We start from the raw sequence: 17,509 nt of genomic DNA on the forward strand, positions 1-17,509 counted from the left end.
TAAATCAAAATATTGTGCTATAGACTTCCAATTTGTTGCAAAATTATGTTAATTGATTGAATATTACTAGATTATAAGTGTTTTAACTATGAGTTATCTTTTGTTGCATTTTACAGAAAATTGCACACATTTTCATATACAAAACTTTATGTAACGGCTAATATAAAACGGTGCAAAAATTACAACAAAGTGACGAAAAAATTTCTGAGATTTTCGGCTGAGTTACCGCGCGGACGTAAGGAAAAAGTTTTTTCAAAAATTCACCATAAATCAAAATATTGTGCTAAAGACTTCCAATTTGTTGTAAAATGAAGGCAAAAGATTGAATGTTACTAGTATGTAAGAGTTTTAGCTTATAATTGCCTTTTTTTACCATTTTAGTCGAGTCAAAGTTGAACATAGGTTTAAATTTTGGCACTTATCGTGATTTATATGAAAATATTTCAAAACTGATAAAAGCTACAACCATGAGTTCTTTTTGCTGTATTCTACATAAAATTGTGCACATTTTATGTAATGCCTAATAGAAAATGGTGCAAAAATTATGACAAGGTGACTAAAGAAATTCTGAGATTTTCAGCCGAGATACCGCGCACGGAAGTAAGAAAATGATATTGTTATGATACAATAAAGTTTGTTCATACTTACCTGGCAGATATATATAATCAAGTACCCACCCAACCTCCCCTCGGGGACAGTGGCATTAGAAAATCTGAATAGAAGATGGGAATGGTTCCTGACACCCGCCTCCCAGCGGCGGGAATGGGTACTAACCACCTGGCCGACCACTGTGTGTGCCGGGAGTTTTGAAATTCTGTCGGGCTTCGGAGAATACAGCTATATATATATCTGCCAGGTAAGTATGAACAAACTTTATTGTATCATAACAATATCATTTTGTTCATGACACTTACCTGTCAGATATATATATAGCTGATTCCCACCATTGGAGGTGGGGAGGGACAGAATAAAAGGATTTTGGGAAACATTTCACATGCAGATGATAGACATCTTGGTTCCTTACCTGTTAGCATAGCTGACTTCGTGATTACTGTCACCCAAGTCTGCTTTTGCTTTACTAGAGTCTCCAGCAAGGACGTGACCTGTATAGCTGGTGAGTTCTAGATGATCTGACAACGGGGGCGTGACCACAATGTGTCTAGACCATATTGACCATACTATGAGGGCTAAGAAGTAAAATAAATATCACCACCTGACCAACCTAGCCAAAGTTAAGGTGTTTTAACTAAGGCTTAAGAGTTAAGAAGTCCGCCATTGGCGGCGACTCAACAAATAAAATTAAGAGCTCTTCCTAACCATTTTCTACCGGATAGGATGAGTGGTACTTCTTGCCCCCAAGATTGTGTCTGCGGACACGTATGGCCCTAGTGAGCAGCAGATCTCATATGACGTCTTCCCATCTCTCAGGGAGTGTGAAGCGAACACAGAGTTGCTTCGCTAAAACGCGGTACTCAGGATGTAACTGAGTGCCATGATCTGTTGAAATGCTTCCGAGGCCGCGCCCTCACCTCGTGAGCATTTACTTTAAAAGGTTTCAAATCTTTGTTCAAACATGACGAATGAGCCTCTTAGAAAGACTCCTTAAAAATAACGCCAGGGCGTTCTTCGACATGGGCAAGTCTGGTCTTTTTACGGAACGCCGCAGATTGTCCGAATGACCTCGACTTTCTTTAGTTTTATCAAGATAAAACTTGAGAGCCCCGACAGGGCACAGGACTCTCTGTGGCTCTTGCCCAATAATTTGTGCCATCCCCTTGATCTCCAGGCCTCTGGGCCAAGGGTTAGACGGGTTTTCGTTCTTAGCAAGAACGGAAGGCTTAGAGGACACCAAATTATGTCCTCTAAAGCCAAAACCTCTGATGATGGCTAAAACCTCACTAACCCTCTTTGCCGTAGCTAGAGTGGTTAGAAAATTAGCCTTTCTAGTCACGTGTATTAAGTTTACAGAAAGGAGAGGTTCGAAATGCTTTGACATCAGGAACTTCAGACTATGTCCAAGTTCCATGCCGGAAGCTTCGATCTAGACCATTTCAAGATTTCCGCAGACCTCAAAGATCGTGAAGGGCTTTGTTGTTTGACAGATCCGAATCTCTGAGCCTAGAGGCCGTCAACAACATATTTCCGTATTCTACAATCGTTGGGACTGTTAGCTTATCCCATACTTCAGACGGAAAGGGAAGACGGTAAAGTAATTCACAGAGGTGGAGGTGTAGGAACAGTCATTCTTCCTGCACTATCTCCAGAATCGGCCCACTCCGGTTGGTACACTGCAAAATATGCAGCACTGCTTTGCTTTGGCAATGAGACTTGTAATTAATCTTGAAGATCCTCTCGCTTCTCGACAGTCTGAACGCATCCAGACTCAGAGCGGAGAGGTTTTTAGGTACCTCTCGAAGTGAGGCTGTTAGAGTAGACCGATTCTCTCGGGAAGGGTCCTTGGAAAGTGCTCTCTGAAGGACGTGACCTCTGTGAATCCAGCCTCTCGAAGGCCAACATGGGGCGATCAGCGTACTTTCTCGCTCCCTCTGACGCCAGCGATTATCTTATCATATTTCCTAAGCTTTTGAATAGGGGAAAAGAGACTAACCAACTATCCCCATTCCATACTATAATGATGGCGTCTATTGCTACCGCTCTCGGATTGAGAATAAGGACAACGTAGAGGAAGCTTCTTCGTCTTCAATATTGCGAAGAAATCTACGAAAGGACGTCTCCAAAGTCTCCACAACTCTCGACATACTTCTAAGCGAGGATTACTCAGACGTCAGTAGTTGCTGCCGTCGATCGAGAAGATCCGCACGGACGTGCAATAGTGTAACGAACCTCTTGAGGATCGTTATGTTCCGTGCCTATGTCGATAACCATCTCTCTCTTCTTGGGATATGAGAGAGCTGCGAAATTATCTGAGATGATTTGGACCAATCGACCAAAAACTCACTCTTCGAGGAACTGGAGAGCCAACCAAATTGCTTCCAATTCTCTTAGATTATGTGCCAGGACCTCTGTACCTCTGTCCGGATGCCTGCCACCCTCTCGGTATCACCTGAGGTGATCGTCAACCCATTGAGAGATGTTTAGAATTATTTCTAGATCTTTGATGTTATTTCAGTTCTCCTGTAGGAAAAACTGTAAAGGTCTGAATTGCAGTCTATTCAGGGAAACAAGCTTCTCCAGCGAGGAAATGGTCCCCAGCAGACTCATCCATTCCCTCACTAAGCATGCTTCCTTCCCTAATAAGGCTGCGCTTTGCATAAGCAGGAGAGCATTATTATAGTGCTATGCCGCGGTAGACTCGTACAGAATTCTGTTACAGTGCGGTAAGCAGCGCTGAACAGGTCTAAGAGATATCTCTGTTGAAAATTTCTTAGCAAAAGGAAGTCGTGTTTATTCATGATTACTAGAAATCCCCTCAACCCGAGGCGAAAGTCATGATTGTAGGGTAGAGATACGGTTCGTCAATCAATCCCGCGGGAGAGAGAGACGTAAACGACCGAGCATAACAGCGAGCTACCTGATACTGAGTTGGTGACACTGTGACAGTTACAGGCAGCAGCTTATGTTCACCTTCTCGCAGTCTTATGCCGAGTTGCCAGCTATTCTATTCATCTAAGGAATAGATTTTCCATTATTTGAACAGAAACTCTCAAGTTGGCATATTTAAGCGAAACAGAATTCGCTAAATACAGAAGCTGATTTTGTGTTGTCGTAACATTACGCTTAATTAACCAAATGTTAAATCGGAAACTCCTGGAAAGTTGCCTGGAGTACCGATTAAATATACTGCGTCATCCACAATGACAGCAACCTCTCGTCTCGCACGCACTATTCTGCCTGAGTTACCAGCTACTCTCTTCTACGAAGGAATAGGTTTGTTACTATTATCGATCAGAAGGAAATTCTCAAGCAGGCATATTTAAGCGAAACATAATTCGCTAGATGCAGACGCTGAGTTAGTGTTGTTGTAACAATACCTTTTAGCGTTGTCCTTACAGCGGAAACTCCTGGAAGTTTGCAGGAAGGACCGATTAAATACACTTACAATAACCGTCTTTTCGGTTGCCATCTGTAGAGGTAACCATGATATGCGTATATGACTTGAACCCTACATTAGTAATATGACGCAAAGATAAAATACGTAAGTATTGTAGTCACTTGAACATCTAATTCTCTACTACATTCTTTCCTCGACGAGGAAGAGAGAGAGAATGGAAATCGACTGTCTTCGTTCTCTTTGCCAAGAGAACGAATTAACATTATTCGAATGGAGATCAAGTGAGAACCGAGGATCGAAAAGGACAGTTCAAGCTTCTTATAATATTGGACATAAGACTTCATGGACGTAGTCTACAAGTCTTTTTCCTGGATGAGCCTCTGACTAATGAATGAGAGCTCTTTCGAATTTTGTTAATGAGAGCTTATCCGCTTAAGCGATAAAATGTTATTAAGATCTTTGTCAATGAGAACTAACCCATTTACATGACAGGAAAGTAATCCAGGTGAATTGCGAGCATATAGTTTTCCCGATTCCCGCAGAAATCGAGGAAGGGGCAGGATTCCTAATCAGAGACTGGGCTTACGACAGGTAGGACCTTAATGTTCCCCTTCGGCAGCGCAGTCCCGAAAGCAGACGAGGCGTTTTATGACACCGAAATCTGCTTACAGTTTTTCTGGAATTCATCAAGTCATGGATTCTATTGAACGCTCCCTTCGTAGAAAGCAAAGTAGACATCTTGACGAGACCAAACTCCTTCCTCTTCTTCGAAGACGCCCTCTTGAAGACCGTTCTTGCAGGAATCCTGGCGAACATCTTGATGCGTAGGACGCCTAACGTTCTGAAGAACGTCCTGGTAAGTGCTCTGCTGAGCGACATGACGTGTAGGATGCCGAACGTCTTCAAAAGCGTCCTTGCTAGCGTCCTGGCGAGCGTCCAGAAGTGTAAGACATCGAGCGTCTTCCAAAAAGCTTATCAATGTTTATGACGTCGAGCGTCTTCCAGAGCGTCCTGATGAGCGTCTCTTCGTGTAGGACGTCGAGCATCTGCAAAAGCTTCCTCACGTCTCAATGCGTAGGACGTTGAGCGTCTTCAAGAGACGTCCTCGCGAGAGTCTTACCGAGCGTATTGGTGCATAGAACACCAAGGGTTCTGAACGGCATCTCAGAGAGGATCTTGTCGAGCGCCCTGATGCATGAAAGGCCATAAGACTTGACCATAACGTAGACTTAAAGTGAATTCTCTACTACATTCATCTTCTCACTAAGCATGTACTCTAATAAGCCATGCTTTCGTAAGCATGAGAGCATTATATAATATATAGTGTTCTGCTGCGTTAGATTCCTTTAATAATGTTACCTACGGTAATCAGCATTGAAAGGCTGTAATATCTTTCTTATTGAAAGCTTCTTAGCAAAAGGCAGACATTTTATTTATGTTTGCTTAACTATCCCCTCAATCCGAGGCTAAGACCGCGATTGTAGGGGAGAGATACGGTTAGTCATTCCATCCCGCAGGACCGACCTCTCATGACTGAGAAATAGATGGTTACTGCGTTGGTCTAAGCGATAGCAGCCTCCGTTAGCTGTCTGGCCTTACTCTTCCAGAGTTGCCAGCTACTCCATTCAATAAAGGAATCTTATAAAATTATTATCGAACTTCAGGAAGTTCTTATTAATGTATATTTAAGCGAAACAAGACTTCGATAAATCTAGAAGCTAATTAGGTATTGTCATAACAATCCCTTTAAGCGTAGTCCTTCCTAGGAAAGTCCTGTAAGGATACTGGTAATAAGAGTTGCACAGCAAAGAAGTAACTACGGTATGTGCTTATGATTTGACCGTATCGTATTATCATACAGCAGATACTCTACTACCTTCTTTCCCTGCCGAGGCAGATAGAGAAAGGAAAAAACTTTTACTATCTTCGTTCTTTTCGTTAATAGAACGATAGAAAGAGTATATATATCTCCTTAAGGAAGGAAGTTAATCCAGGAACTCTTTAAATCTTCGTAATTTCCTCATAAATCGCGGAAGAGACAGAATTCCTGTTCATCTCTAGGGCTTACGGAAGGAAGTAGATATTTCCTATCCGCCATCATACCCAAACGTCGATAAGATTCTTATTAAGAAACCAAGGTTTCTCCTGAACGTCTTGGTAAAAACTTCGACATGACTGTTGCTTATCAAATACGGAGGCGTCCCGAAAAGCGTCCTCAAAAGCGTCCTGTCTTCAAGGGGAGCGCCGCTCATGAAGCGTGCTAGTCATAAGCCGATGTACGGTGATCGTCGTCCGGACGAGTATTATGGACGTTCGCAACTCCTGACAAAGACGGCGGCCGCCTGTGCGACATCTTGCGTCTCTGTCACGCTCATCAACACTTCCAGAAACGCACTCAAAAGGATGCCTGTGTGTTCTTGGGTGCGAGGATGTAGAAAGCGACGAGCAAGGAAAAGGAGAAGAAGACTGCCTACTTGACAGACAGACGCCTAGACACCTCAAATCCTTCCTTCAGTAAATGTGTTTTGCCTTTCTTTTGGCGAAAACGAGGCCAACCGAGAAGGGCTGATCCTGTGAGAAGACGAGGGTACGCCTTCTTCCTTTTCACAGTAACGATAAGGCGATCTGGGCGCTTAACAGCGTTCTTCCTATTTCCTTCTTCTTTCTCCCATGCGTTGGAAAGTCGTCAAATTGTTAAGGCGGCGATTACAATCGCTTGACAATAGAGAGAGAGGACGTGAAGCGTCCTCCTCAATAAGCTTCTATTTAAAGGGCGCGAGTCCTTCCGAGAGCTCCAACCCCTGTACGGGGAGGACGCCTCGGAGGACGAGAAGCAATCATTCAGGATTCGTGCACGATCTTTGGCAGCCTGAGAAGCGTCTTCAGGTCCTGCCGAAGGGACGCCAGATCGGTGGGGGTTCCTCGTAACCCTCCTTCGGCTTTCGACAATGCCCTCGTCCCACCCTGTGGTCCTGGGAGTCCGACAGAGGTCTAGACCTAGAGGCGTTATAAGGCCGATCTGACGCCCCCTCCACAACACTAGGGGCACTAAATCAACATCACTACACTCACAACACTGATTGGAGAGCGAGCACTTTAGATTCCAATTACTGATGTAATCCACCATAACAGAAAGGGCATTACCTCTCACAGACACTTCCTCTAGGCCCGTAGGCCATACCACAAGGTTAGGCAAAATAAAGTTTACTCTGTTTACTGATCTTGGAAGAAAACCTCCTGATTCTATTACGTACTAATTTGCGTACATACGAATCATACATCTTCTTTCGGAATCAGTCAATTATTACACTAATTACATTGATGACACGTCGTGCATATTAAGTGAGAATATATCGAAAGTTTCGTTATTCTCACCTAACCCCTTGCAGACAACAGTCTGAAACTAGTCTAACTAGAATCAGACTTCTTATGTCAAGAAATTCAAAATTAAATCAATTTATGATAGCGTATGCCTAGCCGCAAATCCAAGTTAATAAACCAAAAAGAAAACAACCAAGATACTTAAGCGGCAATGAAGTTCCAAAATCCTAGACGGAGGTAATGAAAACAGGTGTTTACATTACCGGCGACAGAAGAAAATCTGAATAGAAGGTGGGAATGGTTCCTGACACCCGCCTCCCAGCGGCGGGAATGGGTACTAACCACCTGGCCGACCACTGCGTGTGCCGGGAGTTTTGAAATTCTGTCGGGCTTCGGAGAATACAGCTATATATATATCTGACAGGTAAGTGTCATGAACAAAAAAGTTTTTTTCAAAAATTCACCATAAATCAAAATATTGTCCTATGGACTTCCTGTTTGTTGCAAAATGAAGCTAAATGACTAAATGTTTCAATGTTACTAGAATGTAAGTGTTTTAGCTTACAATTGCATTTTTTTACTATTTTGGTCAAGTCAAAGTTGACCCAAGGTTGAAATTTTGGCACATCGTGATTTATATGAAAATATTTCAAAACTGATATAAGCTACGACCATGAGTTATTTTTTGTTGTATTCTACATGAAATTGTGTACATTTTCAAATATAAAACTTTATGTAATGGCTAATATAAAATGGTGCAAAATTTACATCAAAGTGACAAAAGAATTTCTGAGATATTCGGCCGACTTACTGCGTGTGGACGTAAGAATTTTTTTTTTAATTCACCATAAATCGAAATATTGTGCTAGAGACTTCCAATTTGTTGCAAAGAGAAGGGAAATGATTGAATATTACTATATTGTAAGAGTTTTAGCTTACTATTGCATTTTTCTACCATTTCAGTTGAGTCAAAGTTGACCAAAGGTTGAAATTTTGGCACATTGTGATTTATATGAAAATATTTCAAACTGATAAAAGCTACAACGGGGGTTGTTTTTTGTTGTATTTTAGATGAAATTGCACACATTTTTATATGTAAAACTTTATGCAACGACTAATATAAAACTGTGCAAAAATTACGACAAAGAGACGAAAGAATTTCTGAGATTTTCGGCAGAGTTACCGCACGGACGTAAGGAAAAAGTTTTTTTTCAAAAATTCCCGATAAATCGAAATATTGTCCTAGAGACTTCCAATTTGTTGCACAATGAAGGTAAATGACTGAATATTACTACAATGTCAGTGTTTTAGCTTACAATTGTGTTTTTCGACCATTTCGGTCAAGTCAAAGTTGACCAAAGGTTGAAATTTTGGCACTTATCGTGATTTATATGAAAATATTTCAAAACTTTTAAAAAGCTAAAACCATGGGTTATTTTTTGTTGTATTCTACATAAAATTGCACACATTTTCATATATACAACTCTATGTAACAGCTAATATAAAATGGTGCAAAAATTACGACAAAGTGACGAAAGAATTTTTGAGATGCGTTGCTGATGCTTTATAGTGCAAGAAGAAAGCAATTCGCGCATGCGCGCCAGGGTAATGCTTGTAAACAAAACAACAGCGTGATCCATGAACTCCCAGCATCCCTCAAGGCGCACGATTTAAAATTTTTTGCAAACTAGGCCTATAACTATTTTTCCGCATATATCTAAAAAAACTTTTTGTAGTCAACGTACCGTACGTCCACTTAGCACCCAATAGACAATTTTAGTCGGCGTATAATACGTCCAGTCAGCGTTTACGGTTAACTATATATATTGTAAATGAAAAAAAAAATTTAATACAGTTTAACTTGTAAGACCCAGTAGGTTGTCGAATACAAGTATAAACTAGATAATCAGACAGTTCAAAGTACGTACGAGCATTTGTTAAAAAAACGGAAAGTTCGACATAAGAAAAGTTCGACAAACGAGGTACCACTGTAATCTAGTACAATTTTAGTTGTATTTAGTCTCTCATTCTTGCATACTTAAGGAGGGTTTTAATACTGCAGAGCTCTTCTCATACTCCACAATTATTAGCTATTGCTAATCAATTGCTGATGTTACAGAACATGTAGAAAAACAATCTCAAGTCACCCTTTATACTGTATCTAACTTTTAATTACTTTTGTAATACTGTATTTTTATAGTCTATAATGATTCTACCCTTTAACTTCTATACTTTATAGATTTCATAAACATTAAACTGAATGTTCTCTTATAATAGAAGGAAGTGTTAAAATAAAACCAATTACCTATTTGTTTTGTTTACAGAGGCAAAGAAGCATGAACAATGCTTACTGATTTCATTATCAATCCAAATAATCAAGTAAAGTTTGACAGTCAAAGAAAGCAAAGCCATCACTTACCTAGAATAAATTCAAATGAACACAAATTATGAACCTACATTAGGTGAATCTGAAATCCAAGAGGATTCTTAGAATAAACTCAAATAAACGCAAATTAAGAATCTACACTAGGTGAATCTGAAATCCAAGAGGATACTAAACCAGACTGATAATATAGCCATTTTTTCCCAAGCAATTGCTAGTGTATTTATAGCCTTCCTACTGCATCTAAAAAATTCAGGGCATTTATTCCTCTTCACAATTTTGCAAATTGAGTTAACATTCACACCAATAAGTTGAACAATGTTTCATTGCCTTACCTCCTCCTCATGATAAGATGTGCTACTGCAGAAGTGACCTTATCTCAATATTTTTGTAAATGTTACAACTATTATCTCCAAAGGAACATTTGCAAAGAGAAACACAAAACTTACTGTATATTTTGCACGCCATACAGGTGACATTGTGTTGATGTAGTTTTCCTCTTTTCTTGAATTTGTTATATCAAAAAATTTTACAGAACAATCCTGAAAACAAATAACATATGCCTTAGAAAACAAAACTAACAATATCATTCATAAGAATCTTTCCTTAAAATTAATAAGTATAAGAAAAGATGAAGATAGAGAATCATCATGTTTACAGTAGTTTAATTATACCAATCACATCCTTAACAATTAGTGCTCAGTCAAAGGATTTATTCTTATGAGATAATGAGAGAAAGAGTGAGAGAGTACTTACATTCGATGCCGATACCAAGTGATGCTCATGATTTGGAGACCAATCTAATCCATGTATTTTGGATAAATGAGCTGATATATAGTGAAGAGGCTGACTAGTCTTCCTATCATCCCACACTCTTATGTCACAATCATGACCAGATGCCAGATAATGTTGATTGATTTTATTCCATTTAACCTGAGTTGCACCAGCTGAAATGTAACCGCAGTGTAAAATACATGCTACTACATTGTGTTTGTATGAAATACATACCATCCTTACCAGAGTTAATTACGTACTTTAGTACATAAGTGCTAAATAGAATTTGGAAAAGAATTTTTTTCTTATAAAATATTTTTATACTCTATTATTCACAGCATTTATCAATACATTACAAACAACATTCTGCATTACTGTCAAGTACCACTTTTAAGTTTATGCATCAATCTATATCAGCTTTGCTTAATCCAATTTCATATCTGATTAATCATGGCACTGATAAAGGTCATTAAATTACTATATTAATCCTTGACAAAATATTCTGCAATAATCCTTACAAAATATTCAACATTTTACAAAACCAACAAACATACCTATAGAAGTTAAAGACGTCACTGGTTTACGAGCTTCTCGGACATCCCATATATGTACAAAAGTATCAATTGAGCATGTTGCTAAAATATGAGGATCAGTGCGATGCCAATTCAGGTCTGTTACAGTCCTGGTGTGAGCACGTAAAACATGAAGGGTTTTTAAATGTCCTTCATCCCATACACAAACTTCAGAACGCTCACCAAACTGGCAAATAGATTAGAAGTGTTAAGGATGATAAGATATTCACTCAGCTGTAAAAACAATGAACCTCAATAACACTGTATAGAGATGGAATTCATAATTACATCACATACATGTATGTTATATATATATATGCAATTTTAAAACAATGAATAATACACAATCTAGATTTAATTGAACACAAAAGATGGAAAAATGCACCTTCCTCCTATCTTGTGCTGAATGTTGAAAAATCAGAATAAAACTTAATATGCATATTTGATTTCATGAAATTTAATATGTGAAGCCTTGCACTGAGGTACTTTCAATCATTCAGTGCTTAAGACAATGAAATAGCATTAAATGTCTAAAGTAATTCCTCATCATTCAGACCAACCACAGGTGACATAATGTACAGCAAAAGTCACCTACCGCTATGACAAAAGTATTGCGTTCTGCCTGGGAAGGATGCCATTCACATGCAATTACATCATACTTCTGCTGGGTTCTACTAACTCTCTTGATAATCTCTGTGGGTCTTTCTAAAGATATAAGTCCAAGATAACGTCGCCTGCAATTGACAAGTTGAAAAAAAAGTGTTATGAATTTAACAGAGAATCTTGACTTACTGCTAACAAGCTCTGCACACACACACACACACACACACACACACAGAGAGAGAGAGAGAGAGAGAGAGAGAGAGAGAGAGAGAGAGAGAGAGAGAGAGAGAGCATTACATTCATTTTGCTTTGGCCAAGAGAGAGAGAGAGAGAGAGAGAGAGAGAGAGAGAGAGAGAGAGAGAGAAATTATCATTAACATTTTGCTTTGGCCAAAATACAAAGTACTAATCACTTTAAACATATCAATACACTATCCTAAACCATATTTTTATGTTCCATAAAAATAAAACTTGTTTGTCCATTGAAACATGACAAATTTTTATTCAATTTGTATTTTTCATAGCTAACAAACCTGAGGTCTTAACAATAGGAAACCGCTTAAAAACAATTAAAAGATTGTAAATGAAAGGAATCTGGGGCATCTGGCATCCCATATGTAGCTGAGGTGGAAGCGCATCGAGAGAGTACATTTGGATCCAGTGCACATCAGTCTTTCTTCCAACCCAGGATGAAAAGTAAGAGGGGCAGCTAGAAGTGGGGCGTCAACGTTAAGACCTCAAGGTTTGTTAGCTATGAAAAATAAAAATTGATTAAATATTTGTCATTTGTTCATATGTGCAACAAACCTTCGGTCTTAATAATAGGATAGACTCATACTTGGAGGGAGTTATGAGAATCCTGAACTGACTGGGGGTTCAACACCTGATCATTCTTTTTGGAAATGAGATTGCTAAAGAAGAAGACCTAAGCCAATGAGATGTTACACATTTGGATATCTAACACTTAGTCCACTGGGTTCAAATACAATGAAAACATCCAGATTCACTGCATTTATAGAAGACCAAACAACTTATATCTGTGTAGGCAATGAACATTGTCGGCCAAAAGAAATGGGTTTGCCACCACTCTTCACTCTCCTTGCTGGAGAGAGGAGTTTAGCTACTGACAAGTATATTTGCATGATGTTGCATGGAACATGAAAAGTGCTGTAACAGTATGGCTGCAATGCTCACCTGTATCAAGCTAGTTCCAGCATATGACGTGTCTATTCTTCAAACCAACCGCAGGAACAAAGAGAGGAAAAAAGGGAAAGAAAAGAGGCCAGTTAACTCACTCATACCCCACTCCACACAATCATTTTAGGCAAGATACAACCTGGGGATGCACCAATACCAAATCTTTGGCCAACGCCGATACCAACTTTTAAACCCGATACCGATACCTGTTCTCTCCATGGCACTGTTATTTAGGAGAATATATATTGTTATTGAAATCATTCTTGTTCTCTGGTTATTGTATATTAAAGGTTCAAAAGTTGAAAGGTCATATAATAGGGTTATATAAACAATTTCAAAGGAATAAGTTATATTGAAAAAATGACAAATTTTCTAAGACAATTTGTATTTTTCATAGCTACAAACCTGAGGTCTTAACAATACAGTATAATAATTTCTTGCGCTAGCTGGATCCGGTTAAAAAACAGATGAAAGCAAGGAATCTTCTGATATCTGGCAACGCATGTGTAGATCGGGTAAAGACCATTCACCTATGATCACACATCGGTCTTTCTTTTGACCGCCTGGGCGAGAGTCGTGTTAACTTCTCTTGGCCTTTTCCCGGTTCATTGCCCATTTCGCTTGTGTGTGTGTGTGTGTGTGTGTGTGTGTGTGTTTTTGGCTGATATTATGGGTCCTTCTGCTCCTTGGCATCAGCATGTGTACCCCAGGGTTCCAGGTTTCCTGTGTTCTCGTTTTCTGGCTTCGGCAGTGACTGATCCTCACATAACGTGCAGTAGGCGTCATTCTAACTTTTGTACTATTACGAATCCTTGCACTGAATGCCAGGCATGGCCTAAGGAGCAGTGGAGGTTGTTTTATGGCAAGAGAGAACATTGGAGGTTTTTCGCCTCTTCCCGATGTTTTGTCTCCTGCAGTAGTCAACCCCCATGGGCTAATGTTTGTAATGCAGCCCCTTCTTCCTCGGGAGTTTATTTGATTCCCAAGAAGGGTGAGGCTTTTTCATCAATCTCTTCTCTTCCAGAGTCAGAGGCATCCAAAATGCAGCGATTTGGAAGACGCTAGGGCTAGGGGGTCCCCTGTCCTTGGAGGGGTTGCGAGCACATTTTGTGGAGGCTCCCCCCACCCCCCTCCCTGGTCTGGCCAGGCCATTCCCACCTAAAACTATTAAGTATTTAATCCCTTTATTAGCTGGATACAGTTTAGCTTATATTATGGTTACCATTAGAAGACTTAACAATTTAGGTACATAGTCCTTACTCAAATTCACTAATATATACTTTTATTCTGAGTTTTAATTTATATACATACAGTGGACCCCATATTCGCGGACTCACACATTCGCAGATTTCTCTCTGGAACTTTTTCCTATTCGCAGTAGTTTTCTATGAGAAATATCCACAAATTCCTGGTCTTTTTTATCGATTTCATCATAAAATGCACTTTTAGTGATAAAATTATGAAAAAACCTGGTATGATAATTGTTAGTGGGTTTTTCTTGAGTTTTAACTGACAAAATAGGAGGTTTTAAGCATTTTATAGGGGTTCCAACTATTTGCGGGGGGTCTGGTAGGCATCCCCCCCAAATACAAGAGGACCACTGCATTGGCTAGAAACAGTTAACAGACTAATTTGTTTAGATTATGAAAGATCCTGGTAATGATGGGGTTAATCCTTTGCCTCATTACAATACATAAATATGTTCTATTAAGTAATCCCATGAAAAATTAGATACCTGTACATAAATAAAGATAAGATTAAGAAAGGACCAGAGTTTGTCTCTCAGTATGGATCAACAAAACATTCAACTCAAAAAAAAAAGCACAAACCCTTTTGCAAGTTCCAACCCATACTGGACTTGGACTATCCGAACTAAGTTAAAATTATAAATTTATTACTCAGTATAATATCCAAAAAATGAAAAGAGGTACAGTAAATTAATATTATGCCAAACTGTATTTGGTAGGCTTTGTTATTATATCCATTTTAGGAGGCCTAGATGAATTTTGAATTCCTATACTAATGACAAAAGTATCAGCTGGTATCGGCCAGAAATTCACCAATACTGATACCACAAAAAAGTAGTCGATACCACCAATACCAATACTTGGGCACATCCCTAATACTAACTATCCCGGCAGGGGCACTGGATGAGCCACACTTGTTGAACAGCCACCACTGGACCCTAGGGAAACATGTCCAGGGACCTGTGGGCAATGTTCTTCATGCAGAAGAAAGTGAAAATAGTTTGAGGTATTCATGAACCAGTATTCACAAACTATGAACTTATAAGTATGATAAGTACTTTAAAATGGCAGGGCGGCATTGGTGGGAGAACTTGACGATGAGGAGTTGGCTTGTCTAAACAACTCATGTGGACAACCAAAAGGATGTACTATGTCACCTCTTTCTCAAGTTGGCCTGTGTTAACACGAAGTCTACGACACCTAACCCTAGATGATTCGCTCAGATAACTACACTGCTTGACAGAACCTGAAGCTTTCCAACCCTTCCATGGAAGCCTAGGTCAGAAGGAAAACTGCTAACAGAGACAATTTCCTGACAGATGACTGATGCACGAGCTTGAAGGAGGTTAAGAGAGAAAACTAAGAACCAGAGTAAGGTTTCAGGCTGGAGGTCTGAGCTTCCAAGGTGAACAGGACTGCTCCAAGCTCTAGAACCACATGAGGGCTTGCGGGCGATGAGAGGTTCGCACCCTTCAGATTCATCAAACACGAGCAAGACCTGTAGCACCTTACCAGTATCAACAGAAGGAATTTTCTCTGTTCTGAAACACATTCAGAAGATCTTGTCTACTAAACAAGAACTCTGAATGGTAAGAAACCCTTTTGATGTTACCAATCACAGCAGCAAACATCTTACCCTGGACATGGCTGACGAAGTTCCTCCAAAGTAATAGTCTTACATGCGAGTCGCTGTTTCGCAGGAAAGATTTCTCATTAGAGATACTGGATCGACTCTATACGTGAAGAGATAAAGATCCAAGGGATTACAGGTATCTCTTGACAAGAAGGTTGCGCTACGGAGGAATCTCTCGACTACTCAGCTTGGGGTTAAGGAGCTATCAGGGTTAACCAAAGAGTTTGGAGCTTGATAAAGGAGTAGCCCTTAAATCTCCCCCTGAATTGTTCATGAACACATGAGCCTCCTCCAAAGGCTGGGGTGCTCATATTGAAGAGCTCCTGGCCTTGGGGGCATGGAGCTACAGACAATAAAGTCCACATCAGAGTTGGAATTGGGTGCAACTTCCTAAGATTTAGAATATTTGAGGAAGGTAGGTGTGGCACTCCATCGTTCTGCCTTCCAGAGAATTCCCAGAAGGCCTAAAGGAGTCGTCTTCTCCAATTAACAATTCTGGGACAATAAACACAAGATCCCTAGCTTCCTGTCAAAGAGAAGAGGTCTAACAAAGGTCATTCCAAGTAGACAGAAGAGACAACAGGATAACCCAAGGAGATGTCCTATGACAAAAAGCTTAGCACAGATACATTCTAAACATCCTGCTATCAACTTGTGCATCGTCACTATCAACTTGTGCATCGTCAAAGTAATTGCACTGTTAACAGGGGAGAAGTCCTTGAGATGACCAGGAAACGTGCATCTCTAACAGAGGAGATGTCCTATGAGGTGATTCCTTTTGATGACATATGATCAGTATGCTATTCATCAGAGGAGACGTCATATGATGATAGGACACAAAGACATCTTATTCCTTGTAGAACTAATCCCAGTCACACCATTATCCTAAAAAGAATGCAGGTACTACAGCTACTAGTTTTGGTAATGTCAACATCTCAGCAGCGCTCTTCCAGACAGTCTTTTGTGCTGACTGCTTTTATGCCTTCTTAAATCTTACTTTTATCAATTTTGCTTTTTATTTTTATCTGAACTTATTTCTACTGATAATATCACAGCTCAGCAGGGCTCAAGTAGCAAGACCATTAACCATAAATTGTTTGGCTTACAAGAAAACCTCACCAGCAGGAATTTACTCATCAGCCAATCAGCAGTCAGCATGCATTCGGCCATCGTAACAAAATTACAACTGAGATGTAAAACTAGGATTACATCCACCAAGATACACTTCACTTTTCATCTAATAAATAAAATTTTTTTTACTAGTATGCAACATACCAGGAAGTAAAGTAAAACTAGAGGTCAATAAACTGTATACACAACTATCATTGTATTTTCATGTGGTGATCAAATAAGTGATCAAATATACGAATAAAATTACAATACAAAACTACACTGGTAACAGAAATATGACAAATTTTCAACCCTTAATGGACAGATTGTTCTTCGAGAGTAGTAATAACAAGTTTGGGGTGGTGGACAGATTGATCCTGTAGTTAAATAATATTGCACGCCATCGATTTGGCCAGAATTGGGCAGGAAAGAGGTGCCAATACTTTTATAGCCCATAAATTCACTGATGGCAACCTTTATACTGACTAAGATCACAAGTTGTTCCTCGCTGGACGAGTGTTTTTCACGCTCGGCTGCCAATCTGGTGGTCTGAAGTTCGAATCCTGGCTCAGCCAACACGGAATCAGAGGAATTTATTTCTGGTGATAGAAATTCATTTCTCGGAATAGTGTGGTTCGGATCCCACAATAAGCTGTA

General features: G+C 39.7%; 1 protein-coding gene across 6 annotated transcripts in view; it reads right to left on the reverse strand.

The window, feature by feature from the left end:
- LOC135217454 (GATOR2 complex protein WDR59-like) overlaps positions 1-17,509 on the reverse strand; it is a gene marked incomplete in the record, with an annotated part of 356,363 nt that overhangs the window by 250,369 nt on the left and 88,485 nt on the right. For all 6 annotated transcript variants that reach the window (XM_064253332.1, XM_064253330.1, XM_064253331.1 and 3 more), the window contains 4 exon segments: positions 10,166-10,258; positions 10,473-10,663; positions 11,045-11,249; positions 11,658-11,796. In XM_064253332.1, coding sequence (XP_064109402.1) covers positions 10,166-10,258; positions 10,473-10,663; positions 11,045-11,249; positions 11,658-11,796 — 628 coding nt within the window.

Source organism: Macrobrachium nipponense, chromosome 7, assembly GCF_015104395.2.
Source record: "Macrobrachium nipponense isolate FS-2020 chromosome 7, ASM1510439v2, whole genome shotgun sequence".
NCBI classification, from domain to species: Eukaryota; Metazoa; Arthropoda; class Malacostraca; order Decapoda; family Palaemonidae; genus Macrobrachium; species Macrobrachium nipponense.